Source organism: Sceloporus undulatus, chromosome 3, assembly GCF_019175285.1.
Source record: "Sceloporus undulatus isolate JIND9_A2432 ecotype Alabama chromosome 3, SceUnd_v1.1, whole genome shotgun sequence".
Taxonomy (NCBI): domain Eukaryota; kingdom Metazoa; phylum Chordata; class Lepidosauria; order Squamata; family Phrynosomatidae; genus Sceloporus; species Sceloporus undulatus.
The window spans coordinates 202,411,425-202,435,652 of NC_056524.1; the positions used below are offsets into that span (position 1 = coordinate 202,411,425).

A 24,228-nucleotide genomic window follows, 5' to 3' on the forward strand; every position below is an offset into this window, starting at 1 on the left:
CAGTTCTATCAATACCCTATCAAAAAACTATAGAAAGAGTGAAAAATCTATCAAGAGGCTGGACTAATAGCCATAGGGTAAATATCTAACTTTATACAAAGGAAAGGAAAAGATGCTGTAACAGAAAAGTATACAATTAAGATCAGTATAAAGAAAGCAGATAGGCAAAGGTATTATTTCCTCATAAAATGAGAATCAGGACCATCCACTAAAGTAAGTACATTTTCACACAATACATAGTTAAACTGTGGAATTCTCTGCTATAAAATGTAGTTACGGCTGCTAACCTGGGTGGTTTTATAAGGGAACTGGATAACTTCATAGAAATTAGGGCCACCAATGATTATTAGTAAGGATGACTATGGTCCAAAACATACTGCAGAAATAATCCAGTTTGAGACTGCTTTAACTGCCCTTTCTCAGTGCTAAGGAATCCTGGGAACTGTGATTAATTGTGGCACCAGTGCTGACAGGCTAAATGTCTCACAAAACTACAGTTCCCAGAATTCCCTAGCATTGAGGCAGGGCAGTTAAAGCAGTCTGAAACTGGATTATTTCTGCTGTGTGTTTTGGACTTAAATATCTCCTTCAGTTCAGAGGCAATATGCTCCTGGAAATAATACAGGGAAATATGAAGCAAAGGGAGAATGACGCAGTCATATCCTGGTGGTAAAGTTTAATGAGGGAAACTGAGATTGCCCAATGTGTGAACAGAATGCTGGAAATGGCTTTGGTATGATCTGACAAGATTCTTTGTAGATTCTTGACTTTACAACATTTTTTCCACCTCTGCTTCAAGCAGCAGAAAACAAGAACAGTTAAAATTACAATGCAAGCCAAATAATTTTTACTGCACAGTGGAGCTTATATCTTAGTAAGCATATTTAAGATTGCTATTTTCATATAACTAGGTATGTAAGAGGGATGGAAAGAATATTCTAAAATATTGGGAAAACAATTGAAAAGGGGTTTATCAAGTATCACTGGTGAGGAGAATCCTAGACAGGCAAGAGTCTTTGCAATTCAGAACTTATTCTGCATGAAAACCGCGCATCTTTAAATGAAGAAAATGACATGTTGATGCAGAAAATGCTGTTTTCTATGTAGGAAACATATTTTCTGTGCAAGAAATTTGTTTTCTGCACAGAAATAATGTTTGGCACAGAATAGTTTTCAAATAGTGAAGTCTTTGAAAAATGGCAGTTTTCAATAACCTCACAACAAAGACTAAAATAGTAAAATTATTTGTTCTTGCCTGTGCGAATGATTTATGAAGATATACATCCCTAGTATGGAAACAAAAATTCAAGAGGAAAGTTTAAAGGGCAAATCCCTCTCTTTCTGCTAATTGAAGGCTTGGATAAGTTATTACCCCACAGATAACAATATTCTTGTTCTTCCTTCTGATAGCATTAAATGGTGTATTTGATTCTTTTTATTATTAATAAAAAATAAATTAGTACTTTCCATGAGTACTTTCCATAACAATTCAGTGGGTAACTTATACAAAATAACTGTCTTGCCACTAAACCCACAGACCACTGTCACTCCAAGTCTCTAAAACCAGAGTTTTTATTTATTTTTATGGGCAGGTCTATCCAACCTTTACCTGAGTGAAACAATCTTTATGTCCAACTTGAATAATCTCTCTCACACAGAGACAAAGCAAAAGCCAATTTTTCAAACCAAAATATGAATATATTTCTTATTTTGGGCATGTGATCCATTTCTAACTCTGATTTGCTGACTGTGAGGAAACAATTGAAATAATCCTGCATAAACCACCCAGAAGGAATAGGAGAGAGGAACAGAAAGTAGAGATAGGGGTGTAACTTCATATGTATGGCTACTGTGGGACATGTAGAAAGATAGGGTATAACTAGGATTAGAGGTTGAGTTTCAAGCAGCAATAAGTCATTGCGCTCATATCCATCAATAAAGTCTAGTCATTGCACTCATGTCCATCAACAAAGCTACGGGTTCATTTTAAAGAAGAAATTAACTTTTTTGTTAAATTGGCTGTTTCTTCAAAGCAAGGAAGTTGAGTTTAGTTAATTAAGGTGCAACACTGAAAATATTAAAAACGATGTGAAGTTGAAGCTTTAATGGCCAACATCCATAGTTTTTGTGGGGTTTTTGGACTATGCGGCCATGTTCTAGTAGAGTTTATTTCTGATGTTTTGCCAGCATCTATGGTTGGCATCCTCAGAGAATGCTGGCATGCCAGCATTCTCTGAAAATGCCAGCCACAGATGCAGGCGAAACATCAGGAATAAATTCTTCTAGAACATGGCCACATAGCCCCCAAAACTCACAAAAACTATTAAGAACTGTATTTGAAACATGGCCAAGGAACAGTATATTAATAAAAATGGCACTGGAGAGCTCAGTTATTAGAACAAATTGGGAATTCCCTGTGTCATCACATGATCAGATTGTGAGTTGTAAAGTTCCAGAGAGGATCAATAACTGTCAGAGTAAGAAGAAAGTGAGCACTAAATTCATTCTCCTTTCATCTGCAACAAATGGAACAGAAAAAATTGATGGATAACAGAACCCTCCATTTCTATAGCATACTTGTTGAACTAGACTAGTAACACAGAGATGATTCTTGACACGTGCCTCCGGAGATCCAAAAGCAATTACTAAACTCTTCCCAAATAACAATAACACAGACAGAAATCCACATATACTTCTAAAAGGTAATACTAATGGACCCTCCTTCCTAACCCACAACAGATATACTACAAATAAGAAAAAATATTTTAGAACACATGTACAATATAATGAATCGTTGGCTTATAAACTGATGACTTCCTATTTGGCACAGTACAGATATTTCTTACAAACTTTCCTTTCCATTTAATCCAATTTAAAAGTTTTTAAAAATTTACATCCACAGGTTGGGGAAGGAAGGTACAAACTGAATCCAACAAAATATATTTCTGTGTATCCATTCAATGCAAATATCCAAACACTGTTGGATTTTTGTTTTGATTTGATTTTTGTAGAGATGGCTTTAGCACCTTGGCTTTTGTTCAGATATTTATCTTGGCTTGGGAAAGGAAAAAGAGGGGAAGGCAAGTTTTCATTACATGCCTTACTCTATGACATATTTTAGTCATGCTGTAATAGTTCAAGGCTTATACACTTCCCTTCAACTGTTGACCTAGAATACCAAAAGTACGCAATGTGATAATCTACAGGGTTTTACCTTGCCTTGTTTTCATGGTAGAGTGTGCTGTAAATAATCACAAGATGTGGAAAAGGAAACCCTGAAAGCCCTTTCCGCCTCCCTTGAAAAAATGCAAGCAGATACCATTCAACTTCAGTGTATCCCAATTAGCCTAAGAGCTACAGCACTGTCTGTATAGTTATGTGGGCCGACAGGCACTTTCACTGAACAACAACACCAGCAAGCATTTACATATTGCTTAGAGTTTGTTGTAATTCTTAAATAAACCTTTAAACTAGGTCAGTGTTATCCCCAAACTGAAGACTAAGGTATGTGTATATGCACAGATCGACACACAAGTATGTTCAAATGTGTGTGAGTGTGTGTGTCTGTGTGCCCATATGTATGTGTGTTTGTGCTGCTCCTTTTGTTAATAGTGCAATGGGATTTGTGGAATGCTTAACTAATATGAGAAAACTCATGGCTGTGACTGCAGGCTTTTCAGCACACCATTTTATTCAGATTTTACTTTTGAGCCAAACATACCACTTTCCTGTTCAAAGATGTACTCATCACCACAGCTTGGAGAAGATAGTTATTATATTAAAACTTTCAGAATCTCCAGCCAGCATGGACACTTGCTATGTTGGCTAGAGGACACTTGAGAAAAGTAGTTCAAAAAAGAACTTCTCCAAGCTCTGGTTAAAACTTTATGTAAACAGGACCGGGCTTTAGAATCAACTATCAAAAACATCTAACTGGCTTAAATTAATATTGGATTGTATACAAGTAACTTCTGGTACCATTAAAATATATAATGATGACATATTTTTCTACACCTAACCTATAACTGGAGAGATATTACTGGAGAGATATCACAGAAGAACCATAATTAACTACATTAATGGTAATAAATTCTACATATTATAAAATGTCTGGATTTCCTCGATCAAATTCTACACTTAAAAATGAATTACAACATATCTCAGAATTCCATAAAGGTAAAAACTGAGGAACAGTCTTTCTGCCTTAGCTTGCAGTTTTACGTAAAACAGTGAACAGAGGCAATTTCCGAAAGAAGTTGCCAGTGGTGACTTACTGTTTTACTTAAACCATTTATCCTAAGATCTCCGGGAGTATAGGCTTGTGTCTTAAACTGAAAGAAACTTAACTAGACATGACAGGCACAAGATGCTTCCAAAGGCAGGCTGCTTGGTAGCCTGGTTTAGGACTTCAGTTCTTAAAAGACTGAAGGGTTGTGGCTGCACAGTTGTAATTCAAAGCAACTGAAGGAGCTAATGTTTTTCAATAAATGAACCTAGCTTTCCAATTTCTAATTTTATCAACAAAACTATGGTGTTCAGATCAAAGGAAGTAACAAGACCACTCTGTATATAAACTTAATCAGGAATACAGTTTGCAGTTATGGACCTTAAGAAGGACACCGAGAAGCCAGGGCTTGTCCAGAGGACAGTAACCTAGATAGTTACAAGGTCTAGAAACCAAGCCCTATGAGGAATGTTGGAGGGAGTCTGCTATGTTTACCCAGGAGAAAAAAAGATTGAGAATGATATGATAGTCATCTTTAAATATTTGTAGAGGTGTCATCTAGAAAATGAAGTGAGCTTTTTCCCTTGCTATTCCAGAGCTTGAGATGTCAACTAATGGTTTCAAATTACAAGAAATAAGATTTCAACTAAGCATTTGGAACAATTTCCTGAATGTAAAATCTGCTTGACCAAGGAACAGACTGTTTTGGATGGTGGTGTGGTCTTTTTATCTGGAATTTTTAAATCAGATTTTGGATGCCGACATGTAAAGGTTCTTTACATGTGGATTCTTATATTAGTAGGGTGGGTGGACTAGATAGCCCTTAAGATCCCTTTCAACTCTTAAATTCTATAACTATGCTATTAATTCAGATTGGCATTTACAAATTTGCACACCATGATAGCCATTTTATTTACTGGTAGTTATCTTTAGAGTCATATGACATTTGCTTTTGTTGAAATGACTAAATCATGTGGCAAAGAAAGCTCTGAAAATGTTTTTCATCTGCTCCCTGTCTATATTCACACTGATTTTTGTGCTATTTATTAAAACGTTTATTAAAATTACATGTTTGGAGAATATATATTAAAACTAGTGTTTGCAGCCTGCAGTATGGGCAGCTATATTGCTGTTGCAGGAAAAAAGATAAAACTACCATCAGAAGCAAAATGTTCTTTAAATATATAGACTAGGGGATTATTAAATTGTTACACAACAATACTCACAGAGAAATTTAAGATATGTATCAGAATATAAAATATGAAGCTTTAAACAAACAGGACACTATCCATGTAAAAACTTTAAACACCTTTTGTTGCTGTGGTTTGATATTTCAAGATAAAGTGTAACAAGCGGATTTGTTATACTTTTGTTTTAGCCTATAGTAGACACTTAGGTACTGATTTCCTGTCTGACGGGAATAAGGCAGTGCTGCAGACTTTAGCTGGCTGTAGACATGAAGTAACAGTTTGAAAGGAAAAGACAAGGCAGAGGGAATGGGGGAGGAAGGATACATTAATATGAACAAAAACAGATACAAAACAATGCAAAAATGCAGAAAAACTGGAAAAGGATATACAGTAAATTAAGCCTCCCTCTCCATCCAAACCCATTACAGTGACTTATGTTTGTCAGAAAGATTGGCTTATGGCCCTAAGGAGTATTAAATTCTAACACATGGTGGTGTTACTAAAACAAGTTTTATTCTCCACGCAGTGATGCTTCACATTTTTTCACCCTAAAGAAGGGATGAATCTTTTTTGCCTGCTTTTCCCCCAGCCCTATCCCCTTGCAACAAAATACATATTTAAAAGATGCTAACAAATAAAGGTTTGCAAATTTCTATAAAACATTTAGTAACAGCTGGAATGCTATGGGCTGTCCTTGCTTATTTTTGTTGCAAAGAAACACAAGTATGCGGAGGGGGACTAAGTGGTTAGACTCGTCCCTGCCACAGATACTGTATATTTTTGTCACAAAACAGTTAAATAACTAAAGCATGATGAGGCAACATGTTGCTTCTCAAATTTCCTACTATTTCAAAACTGTCTTGTCAACACTAGATTGCCTTCTCAATTAAAGAACAAACCTCCTGCAGGCTTTCTTCTATCTTTCAAGTGAACAATAATAAAAAAAGTCTTTTCCTCAACCACCTCTAACATTAACCCTCCTCCCACTCTCTCAATCTCTCATTTAAACAACCCACTCTGCAGAATGTAAAGGCAAGTTTGTAAGAAGAAAGCAAACTTTTAAACACAGAGAGAACATTCAGCCTGAACGCTAGCCAAATACATGGAGAACAGGGTGACCTTTTCCTTATCTCTCATGGACATGTTTAATCACTTCTAAACTGAAAACACTATTTTCTGCCACCTCTTCCTGCAAACACCTCTAAAGCCTATATGGATGGCAAACAGTTAAACTCCCAGTATCCCCTGCTGCCTGCGAAAAATCAAGGAAACAATTGAGACATTGTCCAGCGAACAAGACTCCCAGGGACTGACATTTTTTGTTTATGTCCCAGTTCTCAGCCTGTCAATTTTCACTACCAATGGTAGAGTCTGAGTTGCACCAATGTAGTCCACCCACAGCTCAACAGGCTTCACTTCATTTATTTTATTAAAAGTATGGTATCTGTTTATGATTCAAAGTCTCTCCCTCCCTTATTTTTTGGACTATCGCCTACTGGGCTGGTGTTGCAACTCCTTCTTCCAAAAGGCTGCCAAGAAAAGTAACTAAATATTTTTTTAATACCAATATTTGCAGGGCTTGCCAAGCTTGAGGAGAAACAAAAACTCCATGCTTTCGTGTTTCTGTTTGTTTGTTTGTAATAGCGAGACAAACATTTAAAAATAAGCCTTGTGCAATTTTTTTGGAACCAAAATCAAAGAAGCATGTCAGGAAAACACTGGAGGAAAAAAATTAAAGCCACTCACATATTCATACTGTGTGAGGTAAGGGAGCACCACACTGAAATTTAGTGACAACAAATCCTTCAGACGGGAGCAACTTTCACCTGTTGCTCACTGTGCCAACTATTGTTTCATTTTCTGCTTGAATTTTCACATAGATCCATAGTTTAGGACTGAAATTTGTCTCACACTCTTACTACACCTCCCCCTCCTTCCCCTTCCTCCCTGCCTCTCTTTGCCAAGCCTGCAGTATTTTTAAAACTTTCTCCCATTACTTTATCTCCATGAAAAGCACACGTAGTGGTTACCAGCATTTCCTGTTTGCAGAATGTGCTTTAACTATATCACACCCTACACTGCTGTGCTGGAATGCACAGCATATGGTATTGTGAAAGGGTTTACTGTTGAATAATGGCAGAAATGCAGTCCTGCTGGTTTATATCAAACCCTGTCATTCTCTTCCCGGAGGTCTCCCTGTCTCTCTTTCTCCCTCTCGCTCCCTCTCAGCAGTGAGGTACAAAATGCACATAGCAACTTTCTACAAGCTTTATGAAGGAGATATTCAGTACAGGGCTCCTAGACTTTCACAGTCTGAAAGCAAGTTCCTACTTTCACGTGCCGTTGTGGGCCTTTAAGTCATTTCCAAATTATATGGCAACCCTAAGACAAACCTATCATGGGTGGGGTTCTTTTAGGCTTGATTTGTTCAAAGGGGTTTTTACCTTTGCCTTCCTCTGAGGCTGAGAGAGCATGACTTGCCCAAGGTCACCACTAGGTGCATTTCCATGGCCAAGTCAGGATTTGAACCTTGTTCTCCACAATCCTAGTCCACTGCTCAAACCACTACACCACACGGGTGTAGTATCTTCCCCATGCCACATTAGATAACATTAAGTAGAACAAAATATATGTTTGTTTTATTCAAATGCACTGCCCCTTCCTACAGTATATTTTACATCATAAACCATCTAATAACAACATGCCACCAGTGACAACGAGGCAGGAAGTTCATCATTATAGTCAATATGAGGCATAAGATATGTTGTATACAACATATTGTTTGCAGAATTACCATCTAAAATTAAAACTGAAGGTGTTTAGAGCTGCTTTGGAAACTACTCTTGGACAGCTTCCTTCCCTTTTCCAGATGTACTGAACTCTTTGTAATTTTGAAACCATTAAGGTTAAGAAAAAACAATATGAATATGTTAACCAGTATTATCCATATTTTTTAGGCCTTCGCCTAAACAGAAACAGAAACAGAATGGGGGATAGATCGTCAAGAGTCCAAACTCATAATAAACTTTGTGTATGCTAAGACCATGATTTTAGTGGCAGACCAATAAGCATAATCACGCTACAAACATATGGGTCTTTTTTTTTGCCCCATTTTAAAATATTTGCTTCATGTAGCGTCAGTCCTGCAAAACTGGTTAAACTTACTTATGCCTAGATGTCTTACATATGGGAAGTAAATGTCAACACAAATGCATCTTAATACTCTACAGAAAAAGGAAGCTTTACTTAAACAGACTTTAATACTGGTGAACCCTGGTTGAAAGTTCAAGAGCCCTGCAGTTTGCAACAAGATTTCTGAGTTTGCAGACAATACCCAAGTGCTAATGAGCTATTGCACCCTGTTAGGAAAGAAGCCTAACAATTTCCTTCTGGGTGGCCCACTTAATAACCCCAAGTAATGTGCCATGGTCCATTAAAATTGTGGTAATAAAGTGCACACCCTGAAGTGTCCAGCTTGCAGATGTAGCAACAGGCACCAAAACATGGCAGCTTGAGGATCACACCATAATATATAATTACCTAAGAACAGGATGAGAGAGAGAAAGAAAGAGAGAGAGAATGAGATTCAATATATGAAAATGTATTGAACGATTATCTTTTCAGTCTCATGGATCTGGACTGATACATATCATACATGCTAAAATTATGTTGAACATCAATATTAAATGGATGTATTACTGGAGAAGTATCTGGATTTCACTGCCATCATGATGGCATCCATTTAGTTGATGCTAAAAATCACAGGATCCACTAACAAGCTCTGCAAAGTTCTCATGTCCTATGTATATTCAACAGGGTTTCCAAGAGCTATGTATTTACAAACATGCTTTGAATATACCAGTGCATCATAATACTTCTTCTAGAAAAAAATGTGGGTGGGCCATAAGCCTAGCTTTTTTCTTAAGTGTCACCTTCTGATCAGAACATTTCTACCTCTCAGTAATGCAACTGTTTTTAAACCAAATCTCTTTCCTAATTTTTTTTTAAATCTCAGTACGCTACCAATACCAAATCCTAATCCATGTTCTATATTTAATTTTAAGGATTTTGGGTTTTTTAATTTACCTGGTTATTAAAGAAAAGCATAAAATTACAGTGTTTTGATGTTTTAGGGACAGGGTTCTCACTGGACAAATTCTTATACAGTGCACCCGCGTTTTACATGGGCGAGCCATACATGGCTTTCAGCATACACTGAAAGCTGTCCCAGAACAGCCCTTTGTACACCCCAGAAGAACTAATGGGGTGCACCGCCACGCCACCGCGCATCGTGGGTGCAAGCCCCATTATTTCTTATGGAGCTCCAGCACACGCTGATTTCCAGATCCCTCCATTCTGGATCCCTCCAAGGAGAGGAACCACTGTATCCCCAATCTGCAGGGCTAATTCTCTACAGTAGTGGTTCCTAACCTTTGATCCTGCAGACGATTTGGACTTCAGTTCCCATAATTCCTGACTGTTGGCCAAGTTGGCTGGGCCTTCAGGGACCTGAAGTTCAGAACAAGTTCAGAAATGGAGGACTAAAGGTTGGGAACCACTGGTCTACAGCTTTCAAATAGGGGTAAGAAAAAAGATACACTTTTTACATTTTCAATGAAATCTTCTGAGCACTGTGATTTTTCTCCACTTGCAAATCAAAAGGAGCTATCCTAGAGCTGTGGTTCCCAAACTTTGGTCCTTCAGAGATTATGAACTTCAGCTCCCAGAACTCCTGACTGGGCCAAGCTAGGGCTTCTGGGAGCTGAAGTCCAAAACACCTGGAGGATCAAAGTTTGAGAACCACTGTCCCAGAGGAAACATAATATAAGCACAGTAGGCAGAATCCAATAGTGCTACCCATTATCCACCCATCACTTTATTTATATCCTGCCTTTCTAATAGGCTGCAACTCAAGGTGGACCTCCTTGGAAACAAGGAGGAGCTGACTGAGCTGCCCACTGTAACTCCCTTTGTGACTCCTAAACCAATTATGAGGAGAGCATGAGAAAAGATCTGGGATCACTTTGGGGGCAGCTCAGAGGGCTGCAGAGGGAAGCAGGGACAGTTCTGTTATGACCACCAGTTCTACGTGCAGTTATCCCAAAGAAGATAATATCTTTTAAAACATAAAGGAAAATTCCTGAATTGTGGTAACAAAGCCACATTATAAACTTATAGCAGTTTAAGCAACAATATTTTCAACTTCCTTGCTTTGTAATATCAGGCATTTGTCATTTTCATTAGGGTGTATCTAAACTGCCAGAGTGCATCTAGTTCAAAATGAGAACAGAAATGTTATTGCTAGAATATAAATATATGGCCACTGTCCCTCTTTTCTTACAAAGCAATTAATTCTATGTGTCATTTTTACATGAGTGCCTCTCCCCAGGAAAGGTCCGTCCCTTGCTAAAATGCCAATCTATAATTACTTAATTGCAACTTCAGACTACATTGAGTTTTAACTTTAGTTACAGCTTGTCTGTAGAAGTGCTGTACCATCGGAGTGTGGTGGAGTCTCCCTCCTTGGAAGTCTTTAAACAGAGGCTGGATGGCCATCTGTCAGGTATGCTTTGATTGAGAGTTCCTGCATGGCAGGAGGTTGGACTGGGTGACCTTTGTGGTCTCTTCCAATGCTATGATTCCATGATTCTATGTAGTCTAGCCAAGTTTCCGACATTGATGAGGCAACATTTGGGATGGAACAAAGTCACACAACAACCGCAAACCATAGCACGAATCTGTCCCTTCCGAGGAGAGATTGTGGCCATGACAAACACATGCTGCAGCCCCAATATACCTTCAACCCGGCCAAAAAAGGAGCAATAACATCCACTCCTTTTTTGGCCAGGGAAAAGCCAGCTTTGCCACCCCTGCAGCAGTCCCATGGTGGTTCATGACGCTCTGGCAGTGTGCAATACCTGAGCATCATAAAGCCACCTACAACTACACAGCTGGGCAGCTACAAGCCGACTTCCCAGCGTCATTTTTAGATTTTATTATCTGTAATTCTAATGGATAGAATTGTTTAATCCTTTTAAGAGGGGAGGGGAATTGTATATATTGTATTTTTAAAGGTTGTACGCCGCTTTGATTGTGGTAACAAAAAGCAAGATATAAATTAAAGTTTTAGTATTTATTTATTTATCGCAGCATGCCACATCTAAATGCCACATGCCAATGACACCTGGAAGCAGGCTTATTTCATCCATCTGTTCAGGCAGTATGACCTATTTCTTATAAACTTTAAAACAGAACTGACAAAATAATCTCCCAATCATCTTCCCACTCCAGAGTTTCTTTTATGCTTCAATAGAATCTGTAGTCATTATTGTCTCCAATCTCTCAATGGATGAATCTTAACTCATATGGTAAATGAATACATGCAAAAACTGGTTTATTCATTTAAAACAATATTTTTTTTTAAAAAAACTGCTAATGGTTAAATAAATACAGTGGTACCCCGGGTTACGAAAATAATCTGTTCCGCGGCGCCCTTCGTAACCCGAAATCTTTCGCAAGCCGAAAAAGCCATAGGCGCTAGCGCTGGAAGCCGCGATTTGGTGCGAAAAAGCGCCGAAAAGCACCAAAAAATTTTTTCGTAAGCCGAAAAAAAAAATGTAACCCGGAACAGTTTTTTCCTATAGAATTTTTTCGTATCCCGGAAATTTCGTAACGCGGTGCTTTCGTATCCCGGGGTACCACTGTATGATGGATATGAATGCTTATCTCAACCTACCTTACAGTGTACCTTATCACAACCTACAATACCTAACACATATTTTTAATATTTCAGTCATGTTAACTCACTTCTCCACTGCATGTAAGCCATTTTAAAAATCTAGTTTCAATGGGACTCAATTGCATAACATGTCATTTATTACATACAGATTTTGTGATACATTTTCATCTCCAAGTTAGCTAAGAAATACTGAAAACTTTTGTATACACTGTCTCAATTCAGGCTTTTTCCATCAGCAACTTTCAATCATAGGATATGAATGAAGACTACCAAAATGCCAAGTTTCTGGAATGCCCAAAGCCATGCCTTCTAAGGCAATGCAATGATATTCAACAACAGTGTAATCTGATAGAAGACGAGAACTCTCAACAGATGGTAGTAAGCATACATTCAACAGCTGTACTTGGTCTGTTTTTTTCAGGATACATGGCAGTATCTATTCACTGTAATACACTCTGGAATCCTAGACTTATCATTCAACAGAAGATTATGAAGCTATGCATTGTCTTAAGAAATAATCAGGTGATACGTACGTGTGTGTGTGTGCGTGTGTGTGTGTAAAAGTCCACATTATAAGAGTTTGGGGTTGTTTTATCAACTTCCCTCAATGGTGGCCCAAATATGATAATATATAATCCAAGTACTATATATGAGAAACATACCTGAACTGCATGGAATGAAATATTTCCATATATACTGTGTATTCCAAGGTAGAAAATACAGTGAACAAAGATCTGAATGTACAGTCACCCCTCCTAACTCACAGATCTGGGATCCGTGCCCTCGAATATCCATAGAGGGAGCAACCTCTTGCTATTTCCAATGGCACGTGCACCGGTGGTGCACCCTTTTCAAACCTATGAGGCTCGAATATGTGAAAGTCTCTGTTTTCGCGGGGGGGGGGGGAGCAGAACGGATCCCCCACAAAAACAGAGGGCCAACTGTATCATGAAATACCACCCAGCACAGCACTTGTAAGTAACTACATTTGTATTGACAACATAAGCACTATAAGAAGGATAATGTGAATTCAATCTATGGAAACCCACCAATGTTGTAAGTATATCACCTGTTGATGTTAACTGCGGTCTAGAGGGCTTCAGCTCATGCCAGCTTTATCTCTGCTGAGAAGTTTCATTATATCTACTTAGGGGTTAGTTGTTCTTCCTCTTGTACTTCAACATCTATAACGTATATGCAATATTTGGCTGGGCAGAATCCATCCCTTCTGTTCATGTTGCACAGAGAGGGCAACTATTCCTCTAAGACATAGAAGGTAATCATGCAGCCTGGGACTCTAAATATTTCTCACCATTTGGCTATTCTAGCTAGGGATGATGGAAATTACACTCCAACAACTTTTGTAAGGTGGTGTAAGCTTGCTAACAAATCCTTTAAAAATTGTAATTAGTTTATACTATCTGCGTGAGAACTATGGCTTTACTAGAGTTTATCTTTCCTCCCCATGACTAGGAATAATATCTTCCAGCATCACCCACACTGGAAATGCCAGGGCAAATGTATTCTTGGGCAAACAAAGTCTTCACTGTGAAGTGAAGGTCTTCACTGGTAAGCAAGCATTCACCAATGGGAAATGTTGGGTAGTCCAACTAATCTACTATATACTACTATAGTAAACCTCACAAAAAAATTGAGTAGAGTGGACCCTTGTTATATGCTGGGGTTTGGTTCCAAGATACCCCATGGATAATAAAATCCGTGTATGCTCAAGTCCCATTAAATATAATGACATAGCAAAATGGTGTCCCTTATAAAAAATGGAAAATCAAGGTATGATATTTGAAATTTATACTTTTTTTTGAACATTTTTAAACCGTGGATGTTTGAATCTGTGTATAAGAAATCCATGTATAAGAAGGGCTGACTGTATATAGTACAGAATAATAATTGAAGAAACAGTAAACTTCCTGAATGTGTGGCCCACCACATGTTAAACTTTACTTCCATAATTCTTCATCATTGGCCATGATCGATAAGGCTGATAGGATTTACAACCCAGAAACATTTGTAGGAGCATATGTTTCTCCCTCCTGGATTAGATTATATATGGGTCATACGCAATGCCATATAGTACCGCAGTCACTTTAGGAACTGCTGCAAAAGCTTGCCTGCAGCAATACAGAGATAATGCAGTAATGTGGGAGCAAGCCCCCACTGAACAAATGTTTGCTGTTGCTTACTATAAAACAATTCCTTTGCACCAAGGAGTTATTTGCTACTAGGATAGAGCTCAGAAGAACAGCCTACACAATATGACACTCACTACTTGTTTCACTCTGGACCCTTTTTTTTTTTTAGCTTTTTTTAAGCTAGTGATTTCCAGTGTATCACCAGGCAAAATCATCATCTCATTTTAAAACTAATAACACACAATGGTTACAAAGTGAAGTACCATGTGAAGCATCAGTTTCCTCCCCTGAGAGGATGTCTGTGAAATAAAATGCTCAACAACAACATGGCTTTTCCTTTTCTGCTCATGTAGATGCATACTGAGATATACGAATTATTGTTGAAAGACCTGCATGTACTGTATTTCACATTTAGCCTAGCCTTGCCCCCTCTATGTGTCCCGATGTCATCTGCATATTCAGAGGGCATAAACATGCATTAATTAACATCTACTTAAGAAATAATGTGTGAGGCTTATAATTCACAAGGATTAATTTGGGCCAAACTGCTTAGAAAAACAGCTCTTTTGTGATATCACGTGGAAGCAATAATTGTCATCCCATCCACTATTCATAAAGGGGTTACAATGCTCTTTGCATTGTCTGTATGCCAAAACCTGCCCTTTTGCAACTCATGCTAATACTCAGCCCTTCTTGACCTCATATTATGCAGCATTCTTCAGTGTAAAGAATGAAATGAACATGCACAATCCCTTCCCTTTGTAGTATCACAGAATTTTGGTGTTTTTCAATATGCAGACTGTGTGCAAAGATGGTACCTTTCAAAAACTTGGGTAGAAGAAGGAACTGACACAAGTACATATGCTGCATGAAATCCAAAACAACTTGGAGAGGGGAGGCTACTTAGATGGCTTATACAGTGCGTCTGCGTCACATGCGGGCGAACCATACATGGCTTTCAGCTTATGCTGAAGCCGTGAACCACAAGAGGCAATGGCACGTGTGCTGCGCCATGTGCATGAGCCCCATTGTTTTCAATGGGGCTGGAGCATACATGGTATTTCCCTTATGTAGGGGGTCCGGAACAGATCCCCCATGTAAGGGAAGGGCCCACTGTAGATGAATAAATAAAATGCCAGGGCTTCTGTATGTTAAGTGGCCTGCATAATGCCACCTATCTTATCTCCTTCAAATCCCATATTGCCCACCTTTTCCATAAAGGAGTTCACAAGCTCTTTCATCGCATGCTCTGTTGTAATTCACAATACAGTGCTACAGACTGGACTTGAAGAAGCACACTTAATTCAAAAAATGGTACATTGTTCTTGTTATAAGTGAATTTTGATACACAATCAATCTCCTTTAAGAGCTGATAAAATAGTAAAATCAAATTAAAATCTGTTGTTGTTCTTGTTAACTGCTCTCAAGTTGACGTCAACTCATGGCAACCCCATGGATGAGACATCCCCAAGACTTGCTGTCCTCTGTCTCTCTGCTCTGGCCCTGCAGACTCAGTCCTGTGGTCTCTTTGATTAAGGGGCTGTACTTTTACTGGCTGGATTGGCGCCACGGCCGCCACACACTGTGGCTCTGATTCAGCCTCTGGCAGAAAAAGGAACCTCAAAATGCAGCTCCTTTTTGTGCCCTCTAAAGGGTGTCACAGCCGCGGTGGTGTGACTTTGTGACAGCTTTTTGATGCTACATCATCTAGATGCAGCGCCAGGGCTGCACCATGATGCCTCATGCCATCTAGAATGATGCACGGCATCATGGCACAAGGGGACAGAGTCAAGGCATCCAGCATGTGGACGCTCCACCATGACTCAACCCACAGGCTGGCACTTTGTTCTAGTCCATACCGGGCCTAAGTCTAGCAATCTGGTGCAGAGTCTTCCTTTTTCTACTGCCTTCCAGTTTTCCTACCATCTTTTCTAATGATTAATTTTGCTTCAAGATGTGGCCAAAGTATGACTGTCTCAATTTAGTAATCTTCGCTTCTAGTGATAGTTCAGGATTGTCCTGTTTTAGAACCCATTTGTTTATCTTTTTGGCCCTCCACAATTTGCAGCAGCACCACATCTCAAATGAGTTGATATTTTTCCTGTTTTCTTCACCATCCAGCTCTCGTATCCATACATGATGATGGGAAAAACAATGGCTTGGGGACAGTCCTCACTTTAGTGTTCAGACTTAACCCTTTACATTTTATAATCTCCAGTTCTTTCATAGCTGCCCTTCCCATTCCTATTCTTCTGTTGATTTCTTGGTGGAAATCTCTGCTCTGATCAATATTTGAACCAAGGTGTGGGAACTATTTGACTGTTTTAATTTTCTCATTATCTAGGATGAATTCCTGTAGATCTTCCATGGTCATTATTTTTGTTTTCTTAATGTTCAGCATTATGTCTACCTTGGCGCTCTCCTCCTTGATCTTCTTCAGTAATTGTTTCAGTTCTTTGTTAGTTATTGTTAGTAGTATTGTGTCATCTGTATATCTTAGGTTATTAATGTTCCTTCCCCCTGTCTTCATTCCTCCTGCCTCTAAGTCTAAGCCTGCTCTGCATATGATATTTTTATACAATAAAATTACCTAACTATAAAGCTGTGGCTAATACATACTTATATGCATCCATACATTAACTGCAACAGGGACGTAGCCAAGGGGGGGGATCTGGGGGTCCGGACCCCCCCTTCCATTAGAAAAATGAATGGTGTGTGCTGCTGCGCCGCCACACTCAAGCCCCATTATAATGGTGGCACTTAGTCTGGACACCCCCCCCCCTTCCTAAAATCCTAGCTACATCCCTGACTGCAAAATCCAAAGCAACTATTCCACTCCATTGTGGAACATCGTTATCACTTTATTTCAAGTTGTGAAAACAATTTTCTTTATGACTAAAAACTGTGAGCTAATTTTTTTTTTACCACATCCTGATTTACACTTTATAAATATGTGAGCAATAAGGTCAAATTGCCTTATGGGCCAAATTTACTCCCATACTTTGAAAACTATGGACAAAACACTTATGCTGAATTTTAACTGGTTCATATACTGCAAACAAAGAGGTTTTAGGAGCCTCTGTCCTCAGTTACTCCTGTCCTTTTGCATTTTAAAATCAGCATTTTCCTTTCCTCGAGCAAAAAACATACATGTAAATGTAGATCTATTACAGCACTCAGTACTTTTCCCCCTAAGGTTTCAACCTAGTTTTATAATATGCTCATTACACAATAGAAAGGAAGGGAAGTCATATACTACAAAACAGAGTTGTGCATAGACCCGAGAAATTGCCCATAACTTTCTACTTTGTGTCAGACCAATTTGGAGACTTCCTTATTCGAATCAGGCATGACTCTGATTCTCACTTTAGAAATCCAAAGCTTCATAACTCAACATCTATAGTTGGAAAGAAACAAATGGTGGTGGCTGCTGGGGCTGCTGCTTCTACTACTACTGTTGTTGTGGTTAGAACTGAATAAAATTTCTGGACACTGTAGCTAGGCACCCCCAACCCTAGCACGCGCGGAGCGTACACAAAATGGCGGCGGCCGTTCCACACAGCTGCCACCATTATGACATCACAACCGTGCCGCCTCTATACAGGGCGGCGCGGACGTGACATTGTCACACCGCACCAGGGCGCATAGTACGCCCCTTCCCCGGCCGCAAAAGGAGCTCTGAAATGGAGCTCCTTTTGCCGTTTGTGTCGCTGGGTGCAGCATTCAGACGGCTGCGCCCAGCGACGCAGAGGAGAAAGGGGCCAAGCGGCCCCTTTCTCCTCCTCCCCGCCGCCGCAGGGTGTCCTTGGGGCTTGAAGCCCCATGGACACCCCTTTCCAGGCTGCGGGGAAGGGGCCTTTTGCCGCTTCCCCGCAGCCTGGAAAGCGGTGGATCGGGGCCTCAGCGGCTGCCGCTCTAGCCATTGAGGGCCCGATCCGGCCAGGAAAGGGGCGGGTGCAGGCCGCCGCTTTTCGGCGGTCTGTAACCCACCCTAAGTTTCAGAAATTTTCTATTACATATTTTTCTTTTTAAAGAGAACTGTGGATAAATTTTCTAGAGGTTTTTTGTTTGTTTGTTTTTAACAGGATTGGGTGAGATTTTCACCACAGTTTCCCATTCTAAAATGATTAATCTTAGAGAAAGAAGAGGTCCAGGGAATTCTGAGGAAGAGCAACTTTTATATATCGGGGGATGGGTTTATTTTGTTTTTTCATTGTGTTTCATAGGGTTTCATGGGTGGAGGAACTATTAGCTTAGGAGCTGTGCAGATTGACCGTTTGGGCGGGCTTGGGGGTGGAATCGGGGCAAAGCGTCTCCACGATGCATGCCCCAGCTCCGCCCCCAGGGCAGAGTCATGGCGCTCCTCTGACGCTGCGTACATACAACACAGCACAAAAGGAGTGCCGCCAAGCCATGGCAATGCAGCTATCATGCCCTTTGCAGGGCGCAAAAAGCAGCAAAAGCCAGATTGGGGCCACGGTGTACAGCTGCCGCAGCCGCAATCTGGCTGTAACAGGGGCGGCTCCAGGCCACCCCTTCGGGGCTGTGTGTACAGCCCCTAAGTTGTACTCAAAGCTAACCAGGGTCAGGTCTGTATATTATTTGGATCGGGGACTGCCAAGAAATAGCATTCAAATGGGAGGAGGGTGAACTGCTTTCCCTTAAACCCCCCCCCCTTTCATTTGTTTTTAATTTCTTTTTGCAATATCTGCAAAATTGGCATATGTCACATAGGCAAAAATATTAGGTGGATATATGTAGGAGTTATGTATGATAAATTACATAAATAGTATAGTGCACCCTTGTTATACGCTGGGGTTTGGTTCTAAGATCCCCTGTGGATAACAAAATCCATGTATGCTCAAGTCCCATTAAGTATAATGACATAGCAAAATGGTGTTTCTTATAAAAAATGGAAAATCAAAGTTTGATATTTGAAATTTATACTTTATTGAACATTTTCAATCCGTGGATTTAAAACCCGTGTATAAGAAGGGCTGATTGTATAAGGCTGTTCTTTGGTTTGTGCTCAATTAGCATCAAAGTTATAGAAAGCATGACAGTGCGGGTGATAGACACTGAACACATAGTGGCAGAAAAAGGAGGAAAGAAACTTTAGTATCACCCAAGAAAACATAGGGTGTTCAACACTCCCAAGTAATATAGACTCTATACTACTTTAGTCCAGCTGTTGAGGGGCAAAATTACCAAAGCACACTGGACACTGGATCAGTCCTAGAATTTATTATTTTAATATCCCTGCTTGAAAGCACAGGTTTGGGGACCCCTGGTAAAGCCTCTAATTAGAAGGTAGAGTTGCTGGTAAAAACTACATGCCTTCTCTCCATCCTAAATCTCTCTACCTTGCACCATCTGCTTTATAGCTTTAGTAACAGTAATTGTATTTTTACCCAGTTTTCTGCCCACCAGGAATTCCAAAGAGAATAGAGAGAAATGCATCATTGTTTACAGATATAATGTCTCTGGGTTCTTCTAAACTGAAATCGCTAAGAAAAAATATCTTTAGGTATATTCTTGTTTGGGAATCAACCCATTTTGAAGAATCCCATTTCATTCCAGCTTGTTTCTGAATTCAGGTGAATCCAGTATAGCTCCATTGTAAACACACCCTAAGATAAATTTTACATAGGTTTCAAAAGTCTTCACCATAGTTAAATCAGAGGAATCTCTGAAATGTTCTGAAGTTTTGTATGGGGTGTATCTGTTTTTTATTGGACAACAATATTTTTGGCCTGGCATGATTTTATTCAGGCATAAGGAAACTTGAAACTTGGTTTAGCAAAAATAAATAAATACATAATACCCCCTCCCCCCAAAAAATACCCCAAAAGGCTATATTAGGAATTTCTAATCCTGTGATAATATGCAATCATTTTCATTTAGAATACTTACTTGTAAGAGAATATTCAGCTTTTAACTGATGGAATAAATAGAAGATTGTGCATTGTTCATTATTCATTGCATAACAACATACAGACTTGTGCAAAAGAGCAAGATTTCTTATATTCAGTGTTAACAATTTAAAAGAAACACAAGTACTGGTACCAAAAAGCCTCAGGCACCACAATGATAGATCCTGTTTCAACTATAAATTCTAAAGAACCATTTATACCTTATATTTCTATGGAATCTTTTATCAATATGCACAATGCACATAAGGGTGGAGAATGAAGCACAACGATGGGATTAAGCATTTTGTAAAGGAAAGAACATCTCTGGAAGTCTAATGTTTTGCACAGTTTTGCCATTAAAAAGAAAATATACTTGTAATACATAAGTTTTTGTTTCACTGAGACAGGCTTCTCTTCCATGTTCTTAAAATGATAATAAAACTAAGGCGCCTAAAGTATGTACCGTGTATGTACTAGGGTTGCCCAGGGACGTCTCTTCCAGACGCTCTCAACCCTAGTACATACACAGTACGAAAAAAATGGTGGCACCCATTCTAGATGGGTGCCGCCATTAGGGTGTCACGAACGCGCCGCCTCCAAACGGGGCGCCGTGGACATGATGTCCTCAAACCGCACAAGGGCGCCTAGGGCACCCCTTTCGCGGTGCAGCAAGAAGCTCTGAAACGGAGCTCCTTCTAGGATTTGCATCGCTGGCGCGGCCTTTATACGGCTGTGCCAGCGACGCAAGGCAAAAAGGGGCCAAGCAGCCCCTTTCTCCTCCTCCCCGCCACCGTCGGGTGTCCTTGGGGCATGAAGCCCCAAGGATACCCCTTTCCAGGCCACGGGGAAGCGGCCTTTCGCCGCTTCCCCGCAGCCTGGAAAGCGGCGGATCGGGGCCTCAGAGGCTGCCGCTGTGGCAGTTGAGGCCCCGATCTGGTAGGGAAAGGGCCAGATACAGGCCGCCCCAAACGGGCAGTCTGTAACATGCCTAAAATTAAAAGATTCTAAGACATCTGAATAGCACATTAGAAAGGAAAACTGAGAACTTTCTTGAAGATCTTCCACATCAAGAACTACTACTTATTCCATATGAGAACTTAGTGCTTCTCTCATGATAACCGAGTTATACCAGACAGAGAAAAATGACTCCTTTCACATAAGGGTGTCCAGGAAGAAGCTGGTTTCTGATTCTTATAGGAAGGAATACAGTAAATACTATTATTTGTTTTACTATTGATTTATATGATGCTTTCTCCCCAATATGAGACATGATGTGGCTTACTATTAACAAGGCTTTCCTTTGATTTTGATTAAGAACTTATCTATCAAATGATGGAAATTCCCAAGGAAATGTGAAGTCTTCATCCCTGAACCACTGGTTCTTCCACACTACCATTATGAAGCAATTTTTCCCCCACTGCTCACAGTCATCTTCCAATTGTTTCCAGCTTCCTGTTTACCCCAAAGTCTGCTCTGCAGGTGATGCACTCCAGGGAAATGAAGATGCTAACAGATCAGTACACTTACTAGATTCACAGTATCAATGCCTTATTAGCTAAATGGGTGGGGAACGTCAGCTCCATGGAATAAATGTGATACACTGGGCAGTCCACTAACCCACAAGGCCTTGGAACAAGGTCGTTTTCTGAATCTGTGTCCTTTCCCATGTGACTCAGTGATTTTTCTCCTTCCTTGCCTTCCCTGGCCAGAAAAGGGTATGTTACACAGTCTACAGAATCTACCCTCTTTTCCTCTCATCATGCCACTATAGGCAGTATGGTTTCTGGTTTCAGCTCTATTCAGCAAAAATGCAAGCCTTTCTCATATGCAGAGCTTACTCATACTCCTAGCAACAGCAGGATAATTGTGCCGAGTCAGTGTTAGTGAATGACTATGCACAGAGAGACAACAGCCTCAGGTTGCCATACTGTAAGCCAGCACATTTATGTACACATTTTTACCCTGTCTGCCATGCAGAAAAGATTTTGAGTACACCCTTACTACAAAAAGAAAAAAAGACACATGCAAAGTTAGGAACTTTCTGTAATGACCAATGTCGGTATTCAATTGATCAGCTACAAATCTAAAATAGTTCTCTCTAATACTTTTTCATTAAATCCAGAACTGGTATTGTTTTCTACAGTACTCACTTTTTTCAATTTATAAAAATCAAATAAATGAAATATAATGATAGCAACATATTTTAAAAATATACTCCATAAAGCCATAAATTGGAAAAATTCAAGCATAACCATTTGCTTCAACAAGCCACAGTTTCTTGCCATTTGAAGAAGCACTAGTCCAAACATACTCTCATCCTCTTTTCACCTCCCCTGTCCACCTGGCTGCAGAGGAAAGCCCTGGTTTCTCAGCCTACAGTTTCATGTGATGTCTGAGACAGGAACTATCTTCCAGAGATTATCAGCACAGCTGAACAAAAGGCACACATCTGCCCAGAACAGATTAACCATTTCAAAATCTCCATTGCTTTCAAATGGGCAGAACTGGGTATTCTTACTCTGAAATTAGTTTCACTTGAAAGTGTTAGATGACACGTGGCCAATGTCCTTAAAATGTTCTTCTTTAAAAAAAATAGTTACAAACAAGGTACCACTGTAGCACAAACACATTGATTTATTAGGTATTTAGGCATTTCTCAAACAATTGTTCCCATAGATGGGTTTTATCACTCTAGTAGCTATCTTAAACACATAAATGAACTATGCTTTAGAACTGGTTAAGAATTGTTTTAATTGTCATTCTGTTCCCCCAATTCCTGTGAAGATGTACATATGAATGAATACATAATACATAAAAATGTCTCTACTTTAAAATAAAATAAAATAAAATCCTAATGTTTTTCAGACTGTAACCCTGTTCAGATGCAGTATAGCTTGCTTTTCTCTCAAGGCAGGATACAAGTACAGTGGGCCCTTGTTATCCATTGGGGTTTGGTTCCAAGACCCCCCCCCCAAGGATAACAAAATCCATAGATGCTCAAGTCCCATTAAATACAAGGGAATAGTAAAATGGTGTCCCTTATACAAAATGGCAAAGTCAAGGTTTGATATTTGGAATTTATACTTTTTTTTTCAAGCTGTGGATGCTTGAATCCATGGATTAAAAATCCATTAATAAGGAGGGTTGACTGTACACAGTCTCCTATCAATCCCCAATGCTCCAAAAAGTGAAGTATTTTTTAAAAATTCATTGGAGTTAAAAGTTCTTGCAATAAAAATGGAAATAAGAAGCTTATGAAATGTTTTTTTCTCCCAACCTTTTTTTTAAGCTTAACTAGATGACAAAACTCATAACAATTTTATAGCAAAAGTTCTAAGCGTTTAAAACAGAACAGAGAGAAGTAATGGACAAAAGACCGGGGGAGGGGGGGGGGGGGCTAAGAATGTATACCCAAAATGTCATCATACGAATATCTGGAGAATTAAATGGAATGATAAACAAAACTTGTTAAACCACTGCCCATCCCCTACCCCCAAGAAAACACACATACAAACAAAAAGACATGCTTCTTAATTTACTTACAACAATGTGTGCTGGAGATGGAGACCTAGCATCCTTGAGAGCTTGCCTACTCTGTAGGCTCCCTGCCTGAACATCAAGCAGTGGCCATTTCATCTGGAGATACTGGATGGAGGGAACAAAAATGGGAAAAAAGAAAAATGAGGTCAGAAAAGAAAAGCAAAAAGTTTCAAAAATAAACAAACATTAGGTAACACGGGGAAGGAGGTGGAACCCAAATGTATGCAACAACTAGGACCAAAAACAAAGCAAAGGTAAAACAAATCCCACAGAAATATTTTTGTTTCACGGTTGGGTTTAACTAAAGTGGTGCAAGTAAACATTTTCATACAATTTAATAAAAAGGGGCGTAAAGGGCAATGTCAGTGTTATCTTCCACACATGGAATGTTATGGTAAATCTCTTCTGCAGAAATATTGAAATAACATGGAAAAGAACAAAAGACTGGGCAAAAAGAATATATATATCATTA

The 24,228-nt window shown here is 39.5% G+C and overlaps 1 protein-coding gene across 26 annotated transcripts in view; it reads right to left on the minus strand.

Moving 5' to 3' along the window:
• TCF7L2 (transcription factor 7 like 2) overlaps positions 1-24,228 on the minus strand; it is a 248,517-nt gene that overhangs the window by 129,552 nt on the left and 94,737 nt on the right. For all 26 annotated transcript variants that reach the window (XM_042456236.1, XM_042456241.1, XM_042456239.1 and 23 more), the window contains exon 4: positions 23,760-23,861. In XM_042456236.1, the coding sequence (XP_042312170.1) occupies positions 23,760-23,861 (102 nt within the window). The remainder of the gene's footprint in view (positions 1-23,759; positions 23,862-24,228) is intronic.